At 44.8% G+C, this 27,642-nt stretch overlaps 1 protein-coding gene across 1 annotated transcript in view; it reads left to right on the top strand.

Moving 5' to 3' along the window:
* Positions 1-27,642, top strand: part of LOC147708872 (uncharacterized) — a 303,609-nt gene that overhangs the window by 237,390 nt on the left and 38,577 nt on the right. The window contains exons 5-6 of the mRNA XM_086925792.1: positions 1,632-1,754; positions 17,594-17,722. Of these exons, the coding sequence (XP_086781918.1) occupies positions 1,632-1,754; positions 17,594-17,722 (252 nt within the window). The remainder of the gene's footprint in view (positions 1-1,631; positions 1,755-17,593; positions 17,723-27,642) is intronic.

Below are 27,642 nucleotides of genomic sequence, written 5' to 3'. Positions count from 1 at the left end.
TTGTTATCACTTTTTAGAGTATTAAGATAATCCCCTTTTTCTTAGAAAAACGTGAGTAGGGTTGGGAGGTTGTGCTCCGTCCTGAAGAAGGTACACCAGTACCGAAACATGTCGACGCACACCAGAGGTTTTGTCCCTAATTAAGACAATTAAACCTCGTTCTTTTGCACACCATTTAACAGCATCAGCTAGGGGTACGAAATAAAGTTTTTTTCACATTTACCCACTAGCCAGGTACTTTTTAAATTTTCACCACACCCTCCACTCACATCAATCCCTTCACTTACACTCAACACACACCACACATAGTCCAACTTGTCAACGCTCCCGCGTAGTCGCAGGTCGCAGCGTGCCGCATCCCCTTAGCGGGGTGCGAAGACCCCGATGATGAAGCATGACACCAAGGGGCCTGTTGGTGTGTGAGGGGTATTTTACACAACACTGAGTGTCCCCCTTCCCTGTGATGCACACTGGTAGTAGGATTCTTCTTGTTTATTTACTTGGAGACTATCCTCACTAGATTCAACTCAAAGTAAACTTGACAGTCAAGCATCAACTCTTAAAGGGTTATATCAGTAGCATCATGCAGGGTAGTTTTGTAGGCCCTTGACATTTTTTAACTATTTCACGCACATCCTTCCTGATTCTCTGCATAACCTTAGTTAAAACTTGATACAAGAGTAATTTGTTGAATTAGTAGTCTTACATCTGGTTAAACTTTCAGTCATTGTATGCAAGGTAAACTGAACACCATTATCTAATGGTATTAGGTACGCTCTCTTTTAAACCAGACTATGTCCTCAGTAGTAGGCTCGCACAGAAATTTGAATTCAAGTAAACGCACCAGAACCTCATTGAATGCATGCATTGATTGCACTCAATGACTTTTCTCTAATCCTCTTGTCTAATCAGGGTCACCAAAACTCCTCTTTGATTCACATTTTAGTCGAATTGAAACCCATATGACCTTCATGGGCTGTTTCCACTGATAACTTGTCTGCGATTTTCCAAAATGGTTGGACTTCTGATTTCAAAATGTTCTCTCTGAGTCATCCTTTGAGCAAACAACTAAAGACCTCTTGCCTGACCGCATTTCAACTCATCGCCTCCCTTGAAACCTGCTTGTCCTTGCATACCACTCATTCATACCAATCTCTGCAAGGATCAAACCTACATACTCTCTCTACGGGCTTCTTCTCCTCAGCATGTATACATAGGCTGGGTAAGCAGTCAGCTCTTATAGTCGTCTACCCAGAACACGCTCAGATCTAAAGTGTAATTGTAAAAGGCTTTGTTGGTAACCTCACTAAACATGCAAATTTTAGATCTTACCGCCTGGCAATATGTCTACTAATGGACATTGATCCTACTTAATCATCAATGATCAGAAATTAAATATTTTAATTTCCATCTACCTTCTAAATATTTTGTTGTGTTATAGTACTGACTGTTCTCATATCATAAGATTGTCTTCAAGTTTGATGTCGTATACATCTCATCTGTTCAAGGAAAGCTGAATATTTATTTTGACCATGCAATCACACACTATATTTATTTTCTCTGTAGTCTGAGATACATTTATAGATGTTTTAATGATTTCATATTTGAAAGTGATTCTTTGTCTCTTTTAGACCAATCCCACAAACTCTGTGAATGGCAATGCACCAGAATCAATGGAAAACCTGGATTTCACTGATGGCAAAGTGTTAAACTCTGTAGTAATCCCCGTTGTACCCGAAAATGGCAGCCAACAGGTAGACATTCTTCTATTTGTATTCCTTATCTAGAACATTTGCATTTAATGTAATAGGATCGCACTGTGAAGTAGGTAATGGTTCATAAAAATCAAATAATAAAACTCCTGAAAATGTTCTAACAATTTTTCAAAAATGTCTTTTTGTACTGGGAATTGAATGACATTCCAAAACTTATGGTCAAGGTATGGTCTCCATTAGATAGCCGCTGCTGAACTGTGAATATAATTAGAAATACCAGGATGTAAAAGTCATTTGCAAAAATCATTGCCTGAATATGTTTCAGAACAATAAAACATAAAAAGCATTCTGGAACCTCTCCTCAACTGATATGAGTTTATCTAAAGAGAATGATTGTTGCCCATATAAGGGATATTCTTATTTGAGTATTTTTAGCATCACTGTAGTATCCAGGCACTGCCTAAAGGTTTAAAAAAATATAGCATAACAGCAACCAGTTGTGTATAGACCATGCCTATTATAAAGTTGCACAGGACAAAACTAAAATCCAAGACCCTTTTTAAAGTGTGTAGGTATGTTCGACCCTTGCACATCCATCCACATATAGCTCATGATTCTTATCCTTCCTTGCAGCCTTCTCCTGCGATCTCTCTGACCTACCGTCCACCATTTTTTTGGACTCACACCATAAATCGCTCACTGATTTCTTCTCTGTGCACAGGACTGAACTCAAAGCAAACGTTATGTCCATACATCAAATCAAACAATGTTATTGCAGTAGCAACATGCAGGGAGGGTCATTTGGTATGCCTGTAACATTTTTTTAACCACCTCACTCACATCCTTCCTGCTTCTATATTCACTCTGCAGTCACTCAGATAAAACTCTGTTGAATCTCTCAACCACACTGCTACTCTGTGTCTTATACAAAAGGTGCTTTCAAATGCATAATCCCACACCTGGTCAAAAATTCATCATTGTAAATAGGGGGTTTAGCACCAGGAAGCCCTTGGCGCCTAATTCAAATGCTGCACAGAGCATTTAATACTATATTGCCTAACCACAACCAGCCATGCATAAACAATGCCAATTCTGAAGTTACACAGGAAAAACTGACGACCAACATGTATTTCTGATTGCTTGGAAAGAAATGAGCTGCCTTTTATTGTTAAAGCAAAGAAAATGGGGAGATTTATTTGTGACGATCCTTGTTCATCCTTGTCTTTTCTAAGCTTGATTTCAGAATCCCCTTAGGGGAAAATAAGTGTTTAGGATGACCTAAAAACATGATTTGGAGCAGTGATCAAATGTTTGGATTTGATTTGCAGTTAATAAAAAGGCAATATTTTGGTTCCATACCACACTGACCCTAGCAAACCTCTTCAGGATAAAAACATCTTCAGTGATCACTGATTTTTGTTACAAGGAGACAGCTGCAACTTTTCTCCATTTTATTAATGATTCAATCCCCAAAGAGCATTCCCTGATCCAAAAGAACTTCTACAGAAGAGATGATTTTGTCCAGTTGAGTATTAGCCTTAATCTAATCAACAGACCTTACTTTCTCTCAAGAGAAAAAGCAGAATTGACTTTTCATAAAAAACACAAAGCATGTTTCAAAATCTACTGGACAGCCCCCCGTTTGGATGACCTTTGTCAGGCTGGGGATCGTTAGCAGCTGAGCTACTACATTCAATAGTTTGACTGAAAGTAGGAGAAGCCAAGCAAGTTCATTTTGCAGTCAAGCCCTGTAGCCATCTTGAGATAATTAATAGAAGTAGCTATTTATTATGGACCATATAAGACATTCCACCTTCAGGCTATACCAATGGTCTTCTCCACAGATTATCGAATATAAGATCTGGAATTAGCTTTCTACAAGGGCAAGGGGATCACAATCATTGAAATTGAGATGCAGTAAAATAGAGGGATAGAAAATTAGGCCACCTGCACAATTAATCACTTCAGGTGAATTGAATCTCCTTTTTCCTCTGGAGGGTAACACTAATTATTGGTACCTCTTCTTTGCTTGATGAAACCCAACCAATGGGAACTGGACTCTTTTTATCATGAAGAAAGAAAGAAGATGAACCACTATCAGTACAGTAGGACATTGTCTGTCAATGTTTTTTCATAGCTCAAGGCCAGAGGGCCATCACAAATATAGTAAATGATCATGGAGCAATGCTTTATGGTAGTAATAAAAGAAACATTCGGAGAAATTAACCCAGTTATTTTGTTGTATGTCCATTTAAAGAGAAAAATCGCCAACTAGATGGTTATCTCCATTTGTTGTTTCTTTAAAACTACGATCTTAGAAGGGTTTATGAGAAATACATCATGTCCTCTTCCACCAGCAGAATCAGTTTAACTATTTCTGACGGTTGTTTGACATACTTTCAATTGGAATCAGCCACTGCAATGTCAAGGATTCTGGCTTCAGTATTTAGACACATACAGAATAGGGTTATCATAACTCATCTTCCTCATCTTGCTCCCCTTGAACAGGGGCTGAGATGTTATTTGACCTTTGCTCTGACCTAGAGATTGCTGAATATTATTATATAGAAGTAGGGCAGAAAGGGCTACGCTTTATGGTGTGGTAGAGGATGTGATGTGGGACGGCTACCTTAGATTGAGAAACCAAAGATGGGACCTGGTTGTCCACATATTGCAAAGCAAATGCATTACTTTCTAACCCCTTTGTGAAGATGTTCATCCCAGTTTGCCTTTGTTTTGTGAGGGATATGATGGCCTTGGAGTCTCCATGTGGATTTACTTTTAAGTGAGATACTTACTCCCGCTGTGTGCTGTAAATCTACTTTGAAGCACCATGAGCTTCACCTTCATATGCAGCAGGTGACAAAGCACCCTGTAATCGAAACAAGAAGCACTGCAAGTAAATATACCACCATCTCACAGACAGAAATTGTATCTTGAGGCACTCTCAGTCCACTCACATAAGGAACAATGCTTACAAATATCGCCTATATAACCGTAACAAGGCCATAGTGTTCAGGGCTTCGAGCAGGAAATTAATTGAACCTCTCTTGGTATATAATGTTTACTATGCAGTCCTTACCCTGCATGACTTGTACTGTGCAGTATCTAGATTGGTAAGCCTCTAGATTGGGTAGAATGGTGTACATTGGGGTGGTTGAGGTAGATTGGGGTGGAGTGGGGTAGATTGGGGTGGAGTGGGTAGATTGGAGTGGAGTGAAGTAGATTGGAGTGGAGTGAAGTAGATTGGAGTGTGGTGTGGTAGATTGGAGTGGGATACACTGGTATATTGGAGTGGTGTAGATTTTGATAGAGGAGAGTGGGGTAGAATGGGGTAGATTGGGGTAGACTGAAGTGGAGTGGGTAGATTGCATTGGGGTAGATTGTAATGGATTAGAGTGGTAGATTGGAGTGGGGTAGAGTTGGGTAGATTGGAGTGGGTAGCGTATGATATATTGGAGTGGGTAGACTAGTTGAGAGTGGTAGATTGCAGTAAATTTGAGTAGCGTGGTGTAGATTGAGGTGGAATGGTGTAGATGTAGGTAGACTCTAGGAGATTAGGGAGATTGGAGTGGAATGGGGTAGATTGGGATAGATGTGAGTAGAGTGGGTGCACAGGTAAATTGGTGTAGACTGGTTTGGAGAGGGTTGGGGTAGAGTTGAGTGGAGTTGGATAAAGTGGACTGGATTGGGGTACATTGAGGTAAAGTGGGGTATATTGGAGTCGGGTTGACTGGGGTATACTGGAGTGGGGTAGATTGTGGTAGAGTGGACTGGAGGTAGATGAGGTAGAGTTGGGTATATTCAGTGGGGTAGTTGGGTTGTAGTGGGGTAGATTGGAGTAGAGTTGGGTAGATTAGACTGTGGTAGATTGGAGTGTGGTTGGTGAAGTGGGATAGACAAGTTGAGTGGGGTAGGTTGGGATAGAGTATGGTAGGTTGGAGTGGGTATATTGGGTATAGTGCAGTAGATTGGAGTGGGATAGATTGGATTGGGGTGGACTGGGGTAGATTGGAGTTGAGTGGGGTAGGCTGAAGTTGAGTGGGGTAGATGTGGGTGGAGTGGGATAGATTGGGGTTGAGTGGGGTAGATTGGAGTAGAGTGGGGTAGATTGGGATAGATTGGAGTGGACTGGGGTAAAGTGGAGTGGGACACAAATTAAACAAAATCAATTGATACTTGGTCCATGCTCCGGGAAAATAAAAGGAAGTGATGTGAGGCATATGGGGGTCAATTAGGAGGCAGCTAAAAAGATTGACAATCAAGCCTGCAAATGGTAAGTAACAGACAGGCTCCAAGCCCTTTACAGTATACAATGTCCCTCGCAGCATTAGAGCATGCGGGCTGTTTGGTGAGACCTAAAGTTACTGTTAAAGAACTGGTGACCTTTTTATTGCTGTAGCCCTTAAGGTTATTCTATCGTCATGGAAAGAGAATTCCAAAATATCTTTAACTATGTGGTGGAACTTTATTTGTGATGAACATAGAATTGCTACTGTATCCTCTTCCTCCATTTCTCAAAAAATTAAATCTGATCTTCTGTGGCTCCCCTTTGCTTCCTATCCTTCCTCCACTACTCTATCTCACTGAGTCTTATCTACCTTTTCCTCTTCTCTTCTTTCTTTTTCCTCTTTTCTCCTTTCTCTTCTTTCTTTCCTTTCTTTCCTTTTATCTTACTCTCCCCTTCCTCTGCATCTTCCTTTTTGCTGTATTTAATCATATAATATTATGCCTGATTGTATCTCCCTATTCTTGTTCATATATTTCCATTTTATGGCATGTACTCTGTTCTATTTGCAAACATTTTCAATAAAAATTTATTAAACAAAAATAAAAAAGAACTGGTGGTACTGTCATCAGGAAACCGTATCCACTGTGAGCACAACTGTTGTCCTGATTAGTTATTGTTAGGGTTGTCACCGTGCAAAGAGAAAAATACCAGTCATTTATTGGTGTTTTAACAGGCTGCAGGTCGAGATGTGATAAAAATAGGACTTTAAATAAAATCGTATGTATTCATTTGTATAATTACTTTTTTGTATTTGTTTACTTTAATGATTAGTCATGATTCATTTAAGTGGCTCCAGAATACATTCAAAAGTGCTTTCTATGTATATTTGCGGTTTAAATTATATCCAGCTAAGTGCTAGAAAATACCTGATTTAGGTGATTTTGCTTATTTTTGTACCTAGAGGAGATCAAAATACTGTGAGTGCCAGTAAAATACCGGCAAGGAGGGAACTTTACCTCTTGTCAATGCTCTCTGGTCAAGTTGAACAAGTGAGCCGTAGACCTGCTCTAGCTAGCCTGTTTTGCAGAACGGTAGTCAATTTATATAGGGGAAACCTGTGAATTTACCCTGGAAAGAAGGGATGCTTTAATCACTGTCTCATAATTACTGCGCCAGCGTTTTGCAAATTTAGAGACAATTGTGGTAAAACCAGTGCACATTTTTGTGACGATTAACTGAGTTACACCTGTGCACCTTCCCAACATTCCTTAGCATTTTCCCTAAGATTCTTTACAATTAATTATCTGTCCCCATTCTCTCTGCCAATTACGAATGTGGGACTATCCAAATACTTTCTGAAGTTCTGCACTGATGATAATTTGCCTATGGGATTTTTAAGTCTAAGGTACCAGATCACCTCAGAAATGGACAGATTTCATTTTTCCTTATTTTTAGGTGATTTCATTTGCCCTAGTATTGACTGCCCTCACAGTATAGTTATCCTATTTAATGGTTTACTTACTTTACTTTACTCTGCAGGCGTGCAACACCTATTGGGCAAAAAGAGCATTAGCCTACCCCTTTCCGCCCCCCACGCCCTCCCATCATGTGCTGGAGCTTCATGGGTGCTTGTCTCCAGTGGCAGCCGCCATAATAAAAAGGTGGTGAGGCGGGGAAGGTGGCACGGGGAGCGCAGGAGGAGGAGTGTGGGGTGTTAATATATATATTTTTTAAAGAAGCACTTACCTTGAGCTGCCTCTCATGTCGCGCTCGGCTTTGTCCTTCCTGGTCCCAGCAAGCACTCAGGCCGCGTTACGGACTACCTGCATCCCTGTGCTGCTTTCAAGTGAGAACAGCACAATCAATCAATCAATCATTTGTAAAGCGCACTACATATCCGCGAGGGTCTCAAGGCGCTGGGGAGGGGGCGCTACTGATTGAACTGCCAGGTCTTGAGAATCCTCCTGAAGGTCAGCAGGTCTTGGGTCTGTCGGAGGCTCAGTGGGAGGGTGTTCCATGTCTTGGCGGCAAGGTGGGAGAAGGATCTCCCGCCAGTGGGTGTTCTTAGGATGCACGGGACGGTGGCGAGTGAGAGGTCGGCGGAGTGTAGCTGGCGGTTGGGGATGTAGAAGGAGAGCCATCTGTTGAGGTAGGCTGGGCCGGTCTTGTGGAGTGCTTTGTGTGCGTGGATGAGGAGTTTGAAGGATATCCTCTTGTTGACTGGGAGCCAGTGCAGGTTTATCAAGTGGGGGGTGATGTGGCTGTGTCGTGGTACGTGAGGATCAGTTGCGCCGAGGCATTTTGGATGCATTGTATCAGTTTGATGAGCTTGGTCGGGGCTCCCGCGTAGAGGGCATTTCCGTAGTAAAGTCTGCTGCTGACGAGGGCCTGGGTGACTGTCTTTCTTTTATCTGTTGGGATCCATCTGTAGATATTGCAGAGGGTGTTGAAGCAGGAGGAGGAGACGGCGTAGACTTGCTTGGTCATTTAGAGCGTTGAGTCGAGGATGATTCCCAGGTTGCATGCATGGTAGGTGGGTGTCGGGGCTGCCCCCAGTGCCGTCGGCCACCAGGAGTCATCCCAGGCTGAAGGGTTGGAGCCGAGAATGAGGACCTCCGTCTTGTCCGAGTTCAGCTTCAGACGGCTGATCTTCATCCAGTCAGCGACGGCCTTCATTCCTTTGTGGAGGTTGGCTTTAGCGGTGATGGGGTCCTTGGTGAGGGAGAGGATCAGTTGAGTGTCGTCGGCGTAGGAGTTTATGTTGAGGTCGTGCTGTCAGGCGACGTGTGCGAGCGGGCCATGTAAATGTTGAACAGTGTCGGGCTGAGGGAGGATTCCTGTGGTTCGCCGCAGATGATCTTGGAGGCTTTGGAACGGAATGGGGGGAGGAGAACGCTCTGGGTTCTGCCGGAGAGGAAGGAGGTAGTCCATTCGAGAGCCTTGTCTCAGATCCCGCGGCGTGGAGGCGTGCGCGCAAAGTGCCGAAGTCGGCGGAGAGGTCTAGGAGGATGAGTGCTGCGGTCTCACCGTTGTCCAGCAGGGTCCTGATGTCGCCGGTGGCGTCAGTGAGGGCAGTCTCGGTGCTGTGGTTGCTGCGGAACCCTGACTGGGAGCTTGTGGCCAGCGGAGTGGGTGGGCGTTGTAACGAGTTGCTTCAGTCCGAGGTTGGCGAGGTTATCGATCAGGGTTGTGCAGTTGCCGTTGTTGTTCTCAAGGTGAAAGTTCAGGTCTCCGAGGAGGATGTAGTCGGTAGAGGTCAGGGCGTGCATGCTGATGAAGTCGGCGATGGAGTCGCTGAACTGGGGACGGGGTCCGGGGGGTCAGTAGATGAGGGTGCCTCTGAGGGTGGAGTTAGGCTCTGTGTGGATTTGGAAGTGCACGTTTTCGGCAGTGCTGAGCGCGTCGTCGGTGCTAGTCGAGACCCTGATGCTGTTCTTGTGGACAATGACAATTCCTCCTCCGACTCCGTTGGTGCGGTCTCTGTAGGTGATCTTGTAGCTGTCTGGGATGACTATGGCGATGTCGGGTGCGGAGGAGTCATTCAACCAGGTCTCTGTCAGGAAGGCGACGTCCGGGAATGTTGTGTCGAGCAGGTCCCAGAGCTCGACGGCGTGTTTGCGTGCGGAGCGGGTGTTCAGTAGTATGCATCGGAGGTGGTTGGGGTCTTTGTTGGCGGGTGGTTCGTCGGCTCCAAGGCTGGTGTAGCTGCAGTTCCGGCAGGTGAAGGGACTGTGTGTGCGTTTCGGAGGGGCTTGAAGCAGGTGTGGGTCGGTCTGGAGTTGAGAGCATTCAGAGTGCTGGCGTTGTAGTGGCTGCGGACGTTGTGGCGGGTGCGGGGGCCAGGGGTTCCGGCCCGGGCCGCGGTCCAGGCGTGGACGGGCACAGATGGGCTTGCCTTAGGCGTGCCTTTGGTGCGCCAGAGGCACGCCAACTGCGCGCGGCTGCACTGCGGCTGGCATATATGGGGAGGTGGGATAGAGGAGCAGCTGGGAGGCGGGAGATGGGGGCAGCATGGAGGAGGGGAAGCAGGGGACGCAGGGGCGGGGGCGGTGAGGGACGATGAAGGGAACAGAAGGCAAAAGGGCACAAAAAAATAAGGGAAAACGAGTGTCACAGAAGTCAAGAGGGCACAGAAATACAGGGCAAAAACGAGTGGCACAGAGGGCAAAAAAGGGCACAGAAATACAGGGAAAAAACTAGTGGCAAGGAAGGCAAAAAGGGCATAAGAATACAGGGGCAGCTGTATTGCAGAAGGCAAAAACTGGCAGAGAGGCACGTGGGCAGTGAGGGGAACTGAAGGGAAAACCGTGCTGAGAGACACGGGGACAGCGAGGGGAACAGAGGGAGGAAAACGGGCACGGCCCAAGATCCGGGTAGCGGGGGAAGACAGAACAACAGTAGTCACAGACACAACAATGAAATACAGGTAATACAATAAAACAATAAAGCGGAAGATGAACAAACCTACGGCCTACGACTGGCCACCAGGGATCAGGCGCAGGTGGTAGCCTACGGGTGGTGGAGGGCCTCGAACTTCCTCAGCAGCGGCAGCTGGGGCAGGGACACACCGTGCTGTGCGGAGGGGGAGCAACCTACCTGGTGGGGTCAAGGTTCGCTCCCCCACAGGGATTGGTTGAGCAGGCTGGAAAGACGCTCTGCTAAGACCAGGGAGTCTGTGGTGGTTTGTCCAGCCCGGCACATGTATGTTTATGTCGACTGAAGAGGGCCGGCCAAACACATATGTGCACTTAGAGAGTGCACTTCGCACTCTTCCTCCCCAAGCTCCACCCCTCCATGTGCAAGCTGTTTCAGAGCTGGAAAAAGAAAACTAAAACAAGGAAATTGTTTTATTTTTTCATTTGCTGGTTCTGAGTCAGGCAGTGGGGCGAACTCCTCACGCCATTGCAGAGGAGCCACCACTGCTTGTCGCTAGGGAAGCCTGGCCAAAGAAATGCTTGGGATGCAGGCGTTGGAATTCTATTTCTTTTCTTAAAAGAGACACATTTAGCTTGTCGTGCAGCTTTATGTAATAAGTGACATCCTCAGCAGTGCATTGCCGGGCCTCGAGTTATAGTTAGCTCAACAAACTATAACAGACAAATGTATCTGGTTTTGTAGGAGTGAAATGTCCAACTAATTATAACATCCCTGAAACCTGTGGTTTTTTCAGTGAATTTCCAAGGTTTTTTAAATGCTACATTTCTAACTATGAAAAACCAAAGGAAATGATGGACGGAGCGTTGACAATACAAGCACTCACCTCCAGTCAACTGATCTGGGTTTAATCCATCACCGTTCTTTAGCCCACTCTGCCACCCCAGTTCAGACATGGCCATATGCAAATAAGTCTGACCCTGCGCCTCATGGGAACAGTCCAGCCCGAACTGCCAAGCCATGCCTTCCCTAGACCGGAAACAAGCTACCGAGGACCGTATATTATTTTTAAATATATTTTCACAAAGTTGCATCGGGTGCGTGCTTTGTGGGCGCAGAGTGCGCGGATCCAATGTGACCCCAAAAAAAAAAGATTTCAGTGGTTCATAACATTTCCCACTGTAACTATTGAAGGACCCCACCCATTTTATTCATTCTTGTTGGAGCATCTTTAGAGAGACATCTCTTTTCCTACAAGAACGCTTTTTGCTTGTTTTTTTGGTGTTTTTCAAAAAATATCAAACAAAATGGCATCTGGACAGCAGCAGCAGCAGCAGGAGGAAGTATCTTCTGAAGAAGAATTCTTGCAGGAGGCACCACGCCCACAGAGGCCGGAATCTGTTGTGTGGAAATTCTTCACTTTTCCACCTGGAGAGAAGAAAGTAAAAGCGAGAAAGGTGACGTGCAAAATTTGTGACCGAGTCCTGTCAAGAGGCAGTGAAAAAAAATACTCTTGTGGCACTGCTTCTATGTACAAGCATCTCTGGACCACACATCCTGTCAATCTTGCTCGGGAGGAAATGAGGCGAGCTGCTTTGAACCCCTCACCTGCTATGGCAAGTACGTCTGGAGCATCCTCAGGAACACCTGCAATGGACATTAGGCCAGAATTCGCCTTTCTCGAGCAACACTGCGTGAAGTGTGAGAAACATTTGCTTATGTGAGCAGTCGGTGGATGCAGTTTGTGCTGCGCAACTCGACCATCGTTGTTAATTTTTTTTGTTTGTTTTTGGAATGATAAGTAATTCCAAAAGTTTCCTGTTTTGTTCGTTCTTTTTTTGATAATTTTTTGAAAAAACACCAAAAAAAATCACAATATTGTTTAAAAAAATAAAACAAAATACAAAAGAAAAAAAAAGTTCTTATCAGAACTACCTTATCTGGTTCAAGAAAGAACTATAATTGCAAGGTAATGTGTGAAAGTTTGGTTGAATATATGTATACAGCATGATTGACTGAAAGAATGCATTAGTAGTGTATGGTGAATTTCTAGGTGAAGATTTATGAGGAAGTACTGCAGCTTAACACTGCAAGCTCTTTAGCTGCACTGCACTGTGGCACTTCCGAAGCACAGGGATATGACATATGTACATGAATATGTTGCAACTCTGCTTCCCTCTGCACTGCTGCACAAACTGCAGCCATGCGGTGACACATGCACCCTTGCACCATGGCGCAATGATGTCTGTGTCATGCGGAGATTATGTATGTGTAGGAAGGGACTCCTTCCTGCATAAAAACAATCAGTAAAGGCATTTTCCTCTTTCAATGTATGCTGTGGAATACAGCATGCATTGGAAGAGGAAAAAATGAGGAGAAATGAAAACAATTCTTCTCGCTGCGCCTTGCTACACCAACTCTAGGATGGCGCAGCATTAACACACATCTCCAGATTTACGATTTCTCATAAATCTGGAGCTGTGTCTTGTTCTATGGTTGTTGCGTGGGATCACCCACAGCAACACCTATGGAATGCCCCTTCAACGCAAAGTTCTGTGTATGAGGGGGTCATATGTACAAGGAGAGGAAAAACCACGCAGCGTGGCTTTCCCTATCCTTGTAGATATGAAGGAGTGCCTGGCGCCATCACTATATTACAAAAAGTGATGTATTGGTGGTGCAGGGTGCTTGTAAATCTGCCGCATAAGTGCTTAGGTATTGGAAGACTGATACAATAAGAAAATAGTGCTGGATGGGTGATTGAAGAATTGCATGAGACTGACAGGAGGTATCCTACTCTGCATGGGTACAACTTCAGTATTTAATGGAGTGGACCAATTGTATGTATCTGCTTAGAGCTTTGTTGGGCTTATGCACAGAATATTTTATGTGTCCTTGTGTTGGTGCCTAGGTCATTTTATAAGAATAACTGGAATGATGACAGTGCTGCAAACAGAGTGAACACTTAATTTATAAGTGCTTACAAATTTGTGGAGTGATAGGATAAGTAGATAGTGGTAGATAAGTGATTAAAGAAGTGCATGGGACAGACTGGACGATTCCTACACTGCATGAGTACTAACTGGGTATTTAGAAGAGTGTATCAATAGTATGTAGCGAGTTTGAGGTCTGCTTGGAAAGTGCACAAAATATTATAGCTGTACTTGTGTTAGTAGCTAGGCCATTCCATAAGTTCCTGACTAGTAAATAGAATAATTACAGTATTAAAAACAGAGAGTATAGTGAATTTATAAGTGCTTAGGTATTGGTGGAGTAATAGGAAGGATAAGTAGATAGTGGTGGATGGGTGATTGGAGAAATGCATGGGACAGACAGGAGGATTCCTACACTGCAGAGATACTAACTGGGTATTTAGAAGAGCATATCAAGAGTTTGTAGCTGGTTAGAGGTGTGCATGCATAGTGTACAAAATATTGTACCTGCACTTGTGTTAGTGACTACGCCATTACTTAAGTATACGGCTAATAACTGGAGTAATTTCAGTGTTGCAAAGAAAGTGCGTGCTGAATTTATAAGTGCTTAGGTATTGGTGGAGTGATCAGCGGGTGTTGTCTAGCGGTGTGGCGGAGAGGTGCCAGCTTGTCGGCGCAGCAGGAGACCCAGCAGTGGAATTCCCTGGCTGTGGAGTTGGTGTCGGTCGTAGCGTTGGGGGGAGTCTTGAAGGAGGGTGGAGTTCAGGTGTTCTTCGGTGACCTTACACCAGTTCCGTCGCAGCAGGCGCGGGTGGTCTTGGGTGCGGCGGAAGTGTTGAATGTGAAATGGACGAAGTGGTGGTCCGTCCAGGGAGGCTGGGTGGTGTGGCTGAAATGGATGTTAGATCCTCCCGCGAAGATTGGGTCGAGGGTGTGACCCGCTCTGTAGGTGGGAGTCCTGACGAGCAGTTTCAGTCCTAGGTTGGGGAGGTTCTTGAGGAGAGTGGTGGAGTTGGGGTCCTGGCTGTTCTCGAGGTGGAAGTTCAAGTCCTCGAGCAGAATGTAGTCCATGGAGGTGATGGCGTGGGGTGCGGTGAGCTCGGCGATGGTGGTTGCGGGCTGGCCGCGGGATCAGGGGGTCTGTAGATGAGGGTACCGGGTAGCATGGTCCTAGGGCTGCTTTGGATCTGCAAAAGGAGGTGTTGGAGTGGGGGTCGCTCGAGCTGGATGTGGCGAGTCGGAGGCGGGTCCTGTGTGCGATGGTGAGGCCTCCTCCCAGGCGGTGTAAGCCGTCCTTTCTCTGGATCTTAAAGCCCTCAGGGATTGCAGGGGCGATGTTGGGGGCGGAGGTGGCGTTGGTCCAGGTTTCCGTGAAGAAGGTGACGTCTGATGAGAGGGTGTCGATCAGGTCCCAGATCTCTATGGCGTGTCGGTGTAGGGAGCGTACGTTGAGAAGGATGCAAGTCAGGGTTTCCGTGGGTCGTTCCATGGGTGGCCCTTCGGCAGTTGCGGGCGCCTTGTTGATGGGACCATGGGTCGTGATGGGCAAAGATCTAGCACAGTCAGCATGGCCTCCGGGGTTGAGGGTGTGGAGGGTGGCTGAGTCGTAGCGGTGCTGACCAGGAGAACCATAGTTCCTGGCGCTGGTCGCGAACGGGTCGCGAACGGGCGCAGACAAGCTTACCTTAGGCGCGCCAGCGGCACGACCGCTCAGCGGTTGCCATTTAGTAGGGTAGGGGGGCAGGAGCGGAGGAGTGGGAGGCGGGAGCGGGGCTGAACGGGGGGTGGGGCCGCAGTGGCAGGAAATAGAAGAGATTACAGGTATAGAGTCAAATCCAGGGACAGTAAAGCTACACAATACGGTAATGCACAACAGTCATGCAACCACAGTAATGCACAGTAATGCACAATAAGACAACAATAAAGGTCACGCAGCCAATAAGATTTCGGTAGGGGGGATGGAAGCGGCAAAATACCGGGAAGTAGCAGCGCAGCCTTGAGTCCAGGGGTGAGAGGCTCAAGACTTGGGTGAAACCAGCTGACGAGCGGCGCTGCTGGGGAAGTGCTACCTTTGACCAGAGGTCAAGGAATCACGCGCGCTCCCCCGTAGCAGTCGCCATTTTGTACGGGAGGGGGCGGGAGTGGAGGAGTGGGAGGCCGGAGCGGGGCTGAACAAGGGGCTGGGCCGCAGCGGTGGGAAATAGAAGAGAATCCGGTGACAGAGGCAAGTACAGGGACAGTAAAGCTACACAATACGGTAATGGACAATTAGACAACAGACAACAAAAGTCATGCAACCACAGTAATGCACAGTAATGCACAATCAGACAACAATAGAAGTCACGCAGCCAATAAGATTTCGGTAGGAGGGGAAAAGTGGCAAAATACCGGGAAGGAGCAGCGCAGCCTCGAGCCCAGGGGTGAGAGGCTCAAGAGTCGTGCGAAACCGGCTGACGAGCGGCGCTGCGGAGGAGAGTGCTACCTTTGACCAGAGGTCTAACCGCTTAGTGAAACTGTGGATACCATTTTGGTTTTGTGAGGATAAAGAGGGCATTGAAAGTTCTGAGTGGAGTTACCATTCCATGAAACACTGAACTGAGCTGGGGTTATAGATGCATTGCTGTATAATCCCAGTGAAGCACTACAAGTTGCACCTTACATATATTGCACAGGGGTTTTGCATCCTGTAAGAGAGAGCAGAACTAGTGCATCCCAAGACTCTGACAGCATCTTGTTCAAAATTGCATCTTAAGGCACTGTAAGTGTGCTCTAAGGAGGGAAAGCTGGTTACAAATGTGACTTCAGAATGGCTACAAATTCAACTGGAGCCCTAACAATCGATAGGGTAAACCATGAAGAACACCAATTAAATAATACAATTAATTTACTATTACAAAATGTGTTACATTGTCTTCATGAAAATATGTTTGCTGTGAGCACTGTTGAGATGGCCTCAGTACATAAAAAGCCAGTGGCTTGTGACCCAGTAATCTCCAGAGCCCATTGTAGCTGGTTTGTTTCCAGGACCAAATAGAAAATTGGAGACTTTTTACAAACAAATCGCATTTTTCTTCATAGTAAAAAACAGTTACCAGTGAATTTCCATTTTTTCTTTTGTGCCCTATAAAGATGGGGCATTCCAAGCACTTTTCTTTAATTACGCACCATTTAGAAGTGATTCAATAAGGTATAAGTTTAGCTTTAAAGGTAATCGTGGGACAGAGAATGCAAATATTTGTGAACAATAAAAACTTTATGACTGAGCATCATCCTCCAATTTCCTGTCTACTTTCTCTGATACCCCTTGAAATTCTCTGTACCCGTCCCCTATCTGCCACTTAAGAATGCAGGACAATCTACAAACTTTATAAACTTCTGCACTTATGATACATTTGCATAAAAAATACAGATCTTGTCTTTCCGAATCCGTACATTTTTTGTTAAGGGTTTAACTTATGTTCTACTTCTTAATAGGACTAATGGTCATAACCCTTGGGTGTAGTAAGCGTAGTAGCGCTACGCGTAGCTACGTGAAGTTAACTTCACACTACGCGAGCTACACGTAGCTGCGCAAACTGCATAGTGCACTATGCAAAATGCTTTTCGCACTGATTGCACAGTGCCGGATGCTTGTCCGTACTGTGCAATCAGTGCAAACCGCATCTTGCACAGTGCAGGCGGTCTTTTTCTGGCGCTCGAGTAGATTTCTACTCAAGCAGCAGCTTTCTCAACGTGGACTGGTAGTTTCTCATCGTGAGCGGTCGCGAGCATACGCGACCACTTGCAATGAGAAACCTGACCTCCCCGCTTTGAGAATCTCGCTGGGAGGTTTATTTTCCACGCTTGCGATCAGCAACTTGATGTTGCTGATCGCGAGCGAGGAAAAAGTCTCGCCGGGATGTCATTTTTCTCGCTCGCGGTCGCCACCTTGACGTTGAGGACCGCGAGCAAGCAAAAAATGACTGCTATGCTACGCCTGTTTACACTGTGCTACGTGCAATTGGCGTAGTGCGAAGTAGCACAAACTTCACAACTACACGAGCGTAGCGTAGTACTTCGCCCAGGGTTAGTCATAACAGCTTTGTCAACCAGATCACCTAAGAAATTAGCTGATCATTTTCATAGTCCTTTCTAGTGGTTTATTGTTTTATGCTGTAGACTTCCCTAATACATTCGTCATCCTGTTTAATGTCTGATTTATGTGTTCTGTTCATTGAAACCTGAAAATGTATTGTGTCCACCCAATGGGAAAATTGATATATTTACATTCTAGTCTAAGAGGAATATAATAGACATAATTGTGGCTCTACATGTTTAAATGCATTCTATGTTTCATTGAGAAATATCCCTCAGACACTAAGAATCTCAATAAGATGGAATTTCCAGGCAAAGTATATGTCACTAGCTTCAAGGAGTTAAAATCGGAGCCAAAACCTACTGAACCGTTAACCCCTACAGTCCTGGTGCAGGTATAATTTACCCCATCTTATTTTCCTTTCTTGCATTATTTCAATTTAATGTGATACAGCTGCTCTGATCAATGTAAGGTTTTATAAACAACAAATAAAGCCTGATGATGTATTTTCACAATTTACACCAGATATTTATTTGGTTGGAATTTGAAAGACATTTTAAAAGTGGAACATAAATTATGGGTTCCAAGGAGCTCTTGGACTCTGAAATTAATATAGAAACCAAGTTGTAGAAGTAATTCATAAAACATTTGCCTGAATGTATCTCATCAAATAATAGGAGGAAATCCTAGCAGCAGGTATAGACGTAGAAACTGGACTAGGACAAATGTGAATGGATAGGTTTCTTTTACTGTGTAACACCCATACATCATTATTATGGCAATATTGAAACTGAGCTGAAGAGGCAATATACAAAGAGAACTTTAAAGATAATGGTAAACGGTTGGGGATTGGAAGGTTGGACAGTCCACCTAGGGCTTTGTTTATCAGACAATACAGGACTGGTTTGAGTACAATTTGAAAATGACTCCTCTGGACTTACAGCCAGCTAATAGGATGTAGCAAATGGTCTGGAACAAATGTAAAGGGATATCTTTGTTTTACAGTGTTAACACCCAGAAATCCTTACTGTGGCATGCGTATGCTGTATACATATTTTTAAATGATATAGCATGAAACTATAACCGGCCAGGTATAGGCATTACCACTTCTGATGTCAGTCGGGAGAAAGCTCAATTGAAAATGGATGCGAAGGAGTACAATGGAGGACAGAGAGCAGCTGGGAATCAGGAGCATTTAGGGAGGGTGGTGGTAGGTCTTGCATGCCGGGCAGCGAGAATTTGCCTCAAGGTGGAGTTTAGGGCAGCCTGCAGTAGGGACAGTTTAAAATGCATGGCCAATTGCCAAAGCAAGGCAAAACAAAAGCAACTTTCCGCTGCAACAATGAGATATTGAAGCTTTAAAATGTTGTCAAATGAGTTTTGGAGTTCACAGTTACTATTGTATACAAAAATCCAGATAATATTCAAACTGAGCTGAAGAGAAAACATACAAAGTGAACTTCTAAGACAACAGAAAAAGGATTGGGATTGGAATGTGGGACAGTCCTCTCTCAGGACTTTGTTTCTCAGAGAATCCAGGACTAGATAGAGGACATTTGAAAATGACTCTTCTGGACTTTCATCCAGCTAATATAAACACATATCGTGCTCTCCAATTTCTTGGAGTCTCACGATCTGTTACACGCCTCCCAATCTGGCTTCCGCCCCAATCTAAGCACTGAGACGGCGCTGCTGGAGGTGTCGGAGGCCATTGAAGAGTCGCTGGATTCAGGAGGCAAAGCTATGCTGGTCATGCTTGACTTGTCGGCGGCTTTTGACACCGCCCCCCATGAGGGTCTCCTTGCCAGACTTTATGAGATCGGTCTGAGGGGGACGGTGTTCAGCTGGTTTAGATCTTTCTTGGCTGACCGCCGACAAACGGTCTGGGCCTCCTCTAGCTCCGCTGAGATGCCGCCATTGGGAGTCGGAGTCCCTCAGGGCTCCGTGTTGAGCCCGACTCCTTAACATCTTTATGACCCCTTTGGCGACATTGGTGGAGTCCTTCGGGGCCCAGATCGTATCTTATGCCGATGATACCCAGCTCCTCTTTACTTGCCGAAAGGGAGAAGATTTTGACGGAGAGAGTATCCGTGAGTGCCTTGGGGCTGTTTTTAAATGGTTCCAGCTAAACAGCCTCAAGTGCAACTCAGATAAATCTGAGATACTCTTCTTCGGCTGTCCATCTGACCCTGATTGGCATGGATGGTGGCCTGCCGACATGTTCCCTCCAGCTAGCTAAGAACCTGGGAATCAAGATTGACAACGGGCTGACGCTTAGATCCCAGGTTCTGACTCTCACGGGAACTTGTTTTGGCATCCTTAGGATGCTCCGGAAGTTCTTCCCTCTGCTCTCCGAGGAACATAGGAGGACTACGGTTCAGGCCTTAATCGGTTCAAGATTAGATTACTCCAACATACTATATCTTGGCCTGCCGGAGTATCCCTTGCACCGCCTGCAGGTGGTCCAGAACACGGCTGCACGGGCCGGAGCCTCTAGTCTATTGCAGTCGCTCCATTGACTGCCGATCCGGAAGCGGATAACATTCAAGGCTTTGACACTGGCCCATAAGGCTCTGTACGCTTCGGGAGCCCAATATCTCCAAAGGAGGCTCGCCTTTTACCATCCGGCACGATCTTTGAGATCGGAGTCTCTTTTCCTGGCTGTGGTTCCCCGAGTAAAAAAGGCCCGTATTGGAGGACGCTCTTTCAGGCTGCGAGCTCCGCAACTCTGGAACTCTCTCCCTTTAACTCTACGCAGTACATCTAATTTACTGGCTTTTAGGAAGGGCCTAAAGACCTGGCTCTTTGCCCGCTAGGGTGCTCTCTCTAGTGCTGGTCCCCTTTAGTCTTCTGAATTGATACGATCTATTGAACCTGTTATGTTTGTGTGCTGTCTGTTTTTTCTGGTCACCAATAAAAAGCACCGGGACACTCCTTTGGAGTAGCCGTGCGCTATAGAAGACCATTTTAACATAACATAACATAACTATATAGGTTGCACAATTCCATCCTGAATCTCTAGTACAGTCCTTCCCTCAAATTTCATATCTGGGGGCGCCGTAGAGCCTCATTACTGTCTGAATTGAGGCACCTTGGAAGTCCACTGTGCTTATCAGTTGAGATAGTAAGGTGATTGAAAAGTACAGCAAAATATTATTTTTCTCATTTGTGACATTGGCAACATTTGATTATTGATAACCATAACATTTCTTTTAGAATTCTGTAGTATCCTTAGCGGTTAGATTTCTGCATACAGGACACATATTGTCCCCACTTTATTATGAAGCCTAGACTATGAAATAATCAATTTGCTGCCCCTACTTGGGATCTTGGTACATCCTTGTCTTGAATAGAACCTTTTGAAAGAAAAGTCAATGTAGTCATCTTGAAATAATGAGACCGATCAAAGGCACTGAAATTGCTCAGACTGGTTATAGGTCTTTTTCCTTTTTACCTGAGTGGGAATATTTTGCTTAAAAGCATTTTGATACAAAAGCAATATTTTTTAAACCCTTTCTGAGATGGTACAGCAATGTCTGGCCTGATGAACATCTCCTTTTCCTCAGAAAATTCAAAATAAGGGGGGGCTGTGTTTATCTATTCATTTGATTTAGAGAGATAAGCAGGGTCCTTTGTTACACCAGGGGAAACATTGTGATTAAAACGACAAAGTGGGCAGTGTCCATCCTTGTCTTTTTATACACAATTTCCAAAGCACCTGTCCCTCTGAGGTAAGAATATCGAATGGATGTCCCTAAAACTCAAGTGTAGCCATGAACAGATGTGTCTAATCATATTGGGGCTGATAAATGGCCAACTAGTATAGTGGTTTCATCCTAATCTGGATCAAGCAAAACATACAGGAAGAAAATCTCATCAGTAGTGACTGGGTTTGTCTAGGGACGAAAGAGCCACCATACATTTTCCCATTTCATAGAACAATTAATCTCCAAAGAGCATCCTTTGAGCTTTAGCACCCTTTTAGGAATAGGTGTTCTCGCCTAACTGACTATTAGTCTTAATCAACAAACTTTTCCTCCGCTAAAGGGAAATAGCTGAATAGGAATTCTCTAAAAACCTCAAAGCATTTTCCAAAATGCATAAGAACAACTCCTACTTCGGGATATCTTTCTCAGTTTTAGACTTTTCATTTGAGCTCCTACATGCAGTTAACCATTGCAGCATAAACAAACAGATCACTTTCATGTTGAAGTCACAAACATATAAGGCAAGAAAGTAATCATCTTTGGTTATGCAATAAATGCTATGATTAAGCTATCCTCTTTGGACCATTTAGATCTTTCTTCCCTCAGTGAATTATAAATTATTCTCTGCACAGATTTTATATCTCTGGATACCCCCTCTATATAGTGTAGGCGATTGCCTGTACTGAAATTATTGTGCAGTAGAAGAGATGGTCTGATCATTTTGCCCCATTCCAAATTCACCATACAATTTTACCTTAATTTTCCTATTAGATAAAACTTTGAGCATAGGGACATCTTTTTCTGGTAGGAAATGCCCAACCAACATTACCATGTGTCCATATTATGTCTGTATTATCATTACTGGTCCTTTTTTCTATAACTACCTTAAGACATTGTCTAACTGTGTTATTTCGTACCAGACAACCGACGTCCATTTTTATTTGTTTGAATCTGTTTATTGCATTTAGGCAATTACAGTTAAAACGGTAGAAGAGAAGAGAAAAACATTAACTCATGCATTAGCCCTTACCACCATCCCAGCCTCCCCCCACCAACAAGGAACACCGTACAGACAGCTATGAAGATAAATGTTTGGGTCCATATCCACTCGTCCATCCATGAGAACGAGGTGTTACATGTGGATGTGCTGCATCCGGGACAAGCACATCGAGAGGAGGCAGTGAGCGAGTGTGTCCCTTATAAATCATCCATGCTTCTGCCTCCCCAATTAATGGCGTGACCGATAATGCTCGGGCCTCAGGAATGTCAATGTGTAAATCGGACATAATGTCATCCCAATTACCAGCTGTATGTATTTTGTTTGCAAAGTCCTAAAGTGTCCTCTCTATACAGGGCACAACTCTCTGTCTGTGCTGAGTGATCAGCCTTTTGGCCAACAGTAGGCCCAAATCGATAAACCAGCATGTGACATTGTGCTTCTTACTTCTTCTATAGAGGCCTAGTATGCATACGTTCCATGGGCCTCATTTATGAGGCTGTGCGTCACTTTTACGCCGCCGGTGCGTCACTTTTTGTGACGCACCCGTGGCGTAAAAAAATGCACCTTGTTGCGCCATATTTACAAAGTGACGCATCTAGGTAGATGCGTTACTTTGTAAACCCCTGCGCCACATTATACCTGCGCCAGGTATAATATATGGAAGGGGGCGTATTGACACAAGGAAGGGTCGTAGAAGTGACGCAGTGAAATCTATGAGATTTCACTGCGTCACTTTTAGGACGCCGTTGAGTCAAAATCTTGCGCCTGCCTCACAGCAGGTGTAAGACTGACGAAGGCCCTTTCACATGGGGCGTGCCCTATGTGAAAGGATGCATTGCTGGAGTTGCGTCACTTTTGTGACACACTCCAGCAATGCGTCACTTTTGCACTTACAGATACATCAGAAATACTGACGTATCTGTAACTCCTTGCGACATGATGCGTCATACATTAAATATGACACATCAGGAATGTTGCAAGGAGTGCGCACTGAGAAGTGACGCATCGCTGCTTTCACGCAGCGATGCGTCATTTCTCATAAATGAGGTCCCATGTGTTCAGAAGGATTCTCAAAGTCAATGTGTGAGGTGACTCATCACACCCCTCCAGTAGCTCTGTAGGTGGGGACATGCCAAGGCATGTGTAATAAGTCAGCATCTACCAACGCACCATGGGGCAAGCAGCAACAGCGAAGTGAAAATACCTGTTTATGTTGGCTGGGGTGAGGTAGGCCCTATGCTGGATGTATCATTGAATTAAGCTAAACCGGATATTTAGTGTAATGCAGGTGAGGCTCTCTACCAAGGAGGACCATACTTTGTCTGTGCAGGGGCATTCAAGATCTGTCTCCCTTCGAACACAAGAGACGTAAGTGTTGGTGCCGTGTGTGAGCGTAGCGAGTAGGCCAGCCAGTGCACTAAATGTCTTCCCTGACCGAGAATGTGGCGGTACTGTGACATGTGGTGCTTGGGGGGCTCACTGGTCATGTCTCTCCATCGGCGTCTCAGGGCCAACAGTGACAGATGCATGAGGAATTGTCTGGGGGAAGGTCAGCTTCCTCCACTAGTGACTCATAGGGCAGGAGTGCCCCATCTCTCTAGAGATCTCCCAACAAGTGCATTCCCAAAGCTGTCCAGGTGGAGAGTTCCATGCCTGTGGTAGTGTGTTAGCTGTGTGGTGTTCCCAATAGCTCTAACACCAGTGCGTAAGGAGTCAACTGCTTGGTGAGGTAGAGGCTTTGCCTAAAGCAACAATATGCGACCAGCAAAAGTGTGGGTTTTCATGGCAAAGGGGTGACAAAAATGGCAGATATCGGTTAATTTCCAGGGCAGCTGCCGTGTAGCAATGTCGGTTAAGTGCAGACTGGCCAGCCAACGCGCCACCCACTGAAGTTGGGATGCCAAATAATACTGCTTAAAGTTCAACACTGCCAGGCCACCACTGCACGATGACTGATGGAGTTTGGCGAGCGCCACCCGGTTTCTAGAAGTGTTCCATATAAAATTCCTGAATCCCTCTTTCAAAAGAGCGAAAAAAGAAGGCTTGAATGTACAGAGGTATATTAATGAAGTAGTAGAGGAGGTGAGGTAGCAACACCATCTTGAGTAGCGCTACTCTACTAGCCACCGACAATTGTAGTGTTTTCCAGAAGGACATCTGAGCATGCAGTGAAGAAACAGCGCATGTCAGGTTTCCATCAAACAGAGGTTTCCATCAAACAGATCGGCGGGGGAGGGATTCATTTGGATTTCCAGGAATCTGAAAGATTTTTGTCAACATTTTATAATCTGTGTTTAGTAAGGCTAAGCGGCCTGTATAAGTCTAGTGCCTTGGGATCTTTACCTGGTTTCGGCACGGGTATGAGGAATGCTTCTCGGAGAGAGGAAGGCAGGCAGGAAGTCTCTAAAGCCTCCTCGAACAGGGTATGTAGGCGGGGTATCAGCTGTGTGGTGTAGGCCTTGTATAGCTCTGCGGGCAACCCATCAGGGCATGGAGACCTGCCTGTCGCCAATGCCCTTATCGCCTCCCATATTGGAAGGGCGTGATGGGTTTCTCTAGCTCTGCTTTTTGGTCATGCATGCCACTCGGAAGGGGCACAGCAGTGAAAAAGGAAAGAATGTCTTCCTTGGCAGCTGTGGTCCTTGGGTGATAAAGGGAGGTATAGTGGCATGTCAGTTCAACATGAATTTCGCATTAAGTGTATAATAATGGGCCAGCAGCGGAGCACAACGTTACAATAGGGCAACTAGGATGGTCTTCACGTGTCAGCCAATCAAGGAGCATGCCCAGCCTGTCAACCTTGGCGTGCATTTTAGTTGTGTGATTGGCATAGTTGTGACTCCTTAACCATTCCAAAAGTGCTGCATGTTCCCGCTGCGTCGCTGCCAACTGAAAATTACAGAACTGACCAGCCACAACGGCATCCTCTAATCGCATAAGCTTGCATTCAATGTGCAAAATGGCAGAATCTAAATGTCTGTGTACGTTCCAGTGCAAACCCATGCAGTGCTTGCGCAACCTCACCTTGAACTCATCCCATCCAGTAGACCACGCATCTATGGAATGAGTGTTGTGATCGAAGAATCCTTCAATGTGTGCAGCAACAGAAGAGCAAAGAGGTGGTCCCTCTAGCGCTACTGGCTGAAGGCGCCTCAAAGGATTAGGGGGTTGTCTGCTTCCCAAGCTAATTTTGTATATTGAGGTTTATGGTCAAAGTAGGTTTGCCCCATATAGTCAATGTGAGTAATGCAGGGAGTGAGTGCCTGTGTGCTTATCAGTCTACCAAGCCTAGCATTTAAGAATTGGGGGGCAGAATAGAACAAGTAGACTGGCATCCAGGTTACATTCTCGCCAAATGTCATTGAGGCCCCAGTTTTGGAGCCAAGTAGAAAGTGTCCAAGCATTAGAGACAGCAGCCATACTGGGCAGGGGGAATGATCTGTCTAAATTAATGTTGAGTACACTGTTAAAGTCGCTCCAAGTAGCATTGGCACACCATTCCAACCGGAAATAGTGCCTGAGAGCTGTGTAGGAAAGTCATCTGTTCAGTGTTGAGGTCGTATATACTTCCCAATAGGATGTGAATACTGTCTAGTCTTTTTTGACCAGGACATGTCTGCCTTCTGGGTGCACTACTACATCATCAGATACGAATGGGATCCCCAGCCTAACTCATAATAATGTGCCACATGCATAAGAGGAGAAGTCAGTAGTGTAGATTTGGCCACGCAAGCGTCGGTGTAGTTTAACTGCTTCTTGGTGAGTCAGGTGAGACTTCTGAAGCAGAGCGATGTGAATGGAGTGTCACCTGAGGTAAGAGTAGATGACTTAGTGACATGCAGAAGTATGGATCCCACAAAGGTTTCAGGTTAGGATTTTTATGGATACCATATTAATGTGCTTGAGCAAGGCTGGGACGGGACACTGAGCATTCGATAAAAGTACTAGTGTGTGCAAGGGCACTGCCTCTTTGGTAGCCGGACAGAAGTCGCAGGTCATGCATATCGCTACGAACAGAACAAAAACATGAGGAACAATGGATACCATAGGAGCAGTATATCAATCTAAGGGCCGCCTAAACCAATCAGTGACTAAAATCTAGGGAGCAAACAATGTCCCAGTATAAGGCTGGGGTGAGCAAGCAGTACAAAAAGGGGGGACTCCCAAAAGCTTTAATTTACCTAGGCTGTGGGGTTTTAGGTTTAAACCTATTTTAACTGATAAAACCCCACTGAAGGAAAAATAGCCCTCACCGGTGAAAACATATAAACACTGAAAAAACACCTGCACAACCACAAACTAAATGCCATTCAAAGAAAGGAAAAAGGAAGCGAAAGAGTCATTTTGTTCTTACTGAAGGAGTCAATAAAATGTAACTTTGTTTTACAAACTAGCAGTAAGAAAGACTGGCTAACATTATTCTGCTTGAGTTTTGTTCTTTAATGATGCCACAAAAATATTGTTTTTTCTTCCTTTTACTTTTTTCAGTTTTATGGCCTTTGGACTAAAGATGCAGGGTTTAGTTTCACGTTTTAGGTTTAGTTTAAATATTATATAAACTGTAGAGAATCAGGACATATCAAACTCACATTTGATATTTTGGCTGCATTTCATTCTTTCACTAATAGGTAAAATGGCTAGTTTCGTAAAAATCTTTCCTAATATGTGTCATCACATTTGCCCACAGAGAATGGGTAAAAATCCTTAATATATCAGACCATAGTTTCTAGTGGGTCAGTATTGATAGTAGGGTAATTACCAACACCTCAGGCTTTAAACATTAAATGCAAGGTATAGTGACAAGTATATATATCACCAAGCATCTGGGATAGTGGTGAAAACCTGACACCAGACGTTTGGAAAATATGGAACGCAGTGTCACTTGTTATGCTCTGCAAAAAAGGTTCTTTCCAAGTTCAACAAAGATTAGAGTGATATTGTTTGTATTTGTAGTGATTCAGCTACGTAAATAAAAAATGTGTGTGAGGACTTGTCAAAATTGATACCCGAGCGGAAGTGATTCTCTGTAGGAGATCCTTGCCACTTCTTAGATGGTATGCTGAAAGCATCTTTACAATCTTCAGAGTTAATGAGGGATGCTATTGACTTTTTAGTCCATTCTGGTGCACTGTTTTCTTATGACCAGGAACTAAAATGCAAATATTTATCATTTCGTGCTTTATGTGGCATCAAAGAAAGAGTCATCGCAAATGTGCCCCTTAGCTGACGGTTCTCAGCCCAAGTGGCTATGAATGCTGAGAGGGTCTTTTCTCAGAAGTTTACATGGGAAGGAAAGCGCAAGCGCACATGACCAAAGACTCATTGAAGAAGTATTGTATGGTGTGCTACAATAAGATTAATTTGCAAAAATCTCTTTGGACCTCATATACACTATACGTACACTGTCTATATACCATGTTCTTTCAGTGCAGAAAGCAAGCTATGATGAAAGCAAAACGTTCCATAAACACCGGAAAAACACCTTTTCTGTTGTTTTTAGTGGTGTGAAAATGTGTAACCACTGATAACAACTGTTTTTTAAGATATTGAAAACACTGAAAAAACCCCACCAGAATTTACCAAAAATAGAAACTGAAAACAGGACAG

The sequence above is a fragment of the Lissotriton vulgaris genome, chromosome 6 (genome assembly GCF_964263255.1).
Source record: "Lissotriton vulgaris chromosome 6, aLisVul1.2, whole genome shotgun sequence".
Lineage (NCBI taxonomy): Eukaryota > Metazoa > Chordata > Amphibia > Caudata > Salamandridae > Lissotriton > Lissotriton vulgaris.
Note: the sequence above shows the minus strand (reverse complement) of the source record. Positions and strands in the feature narration are given on the sequence as shown.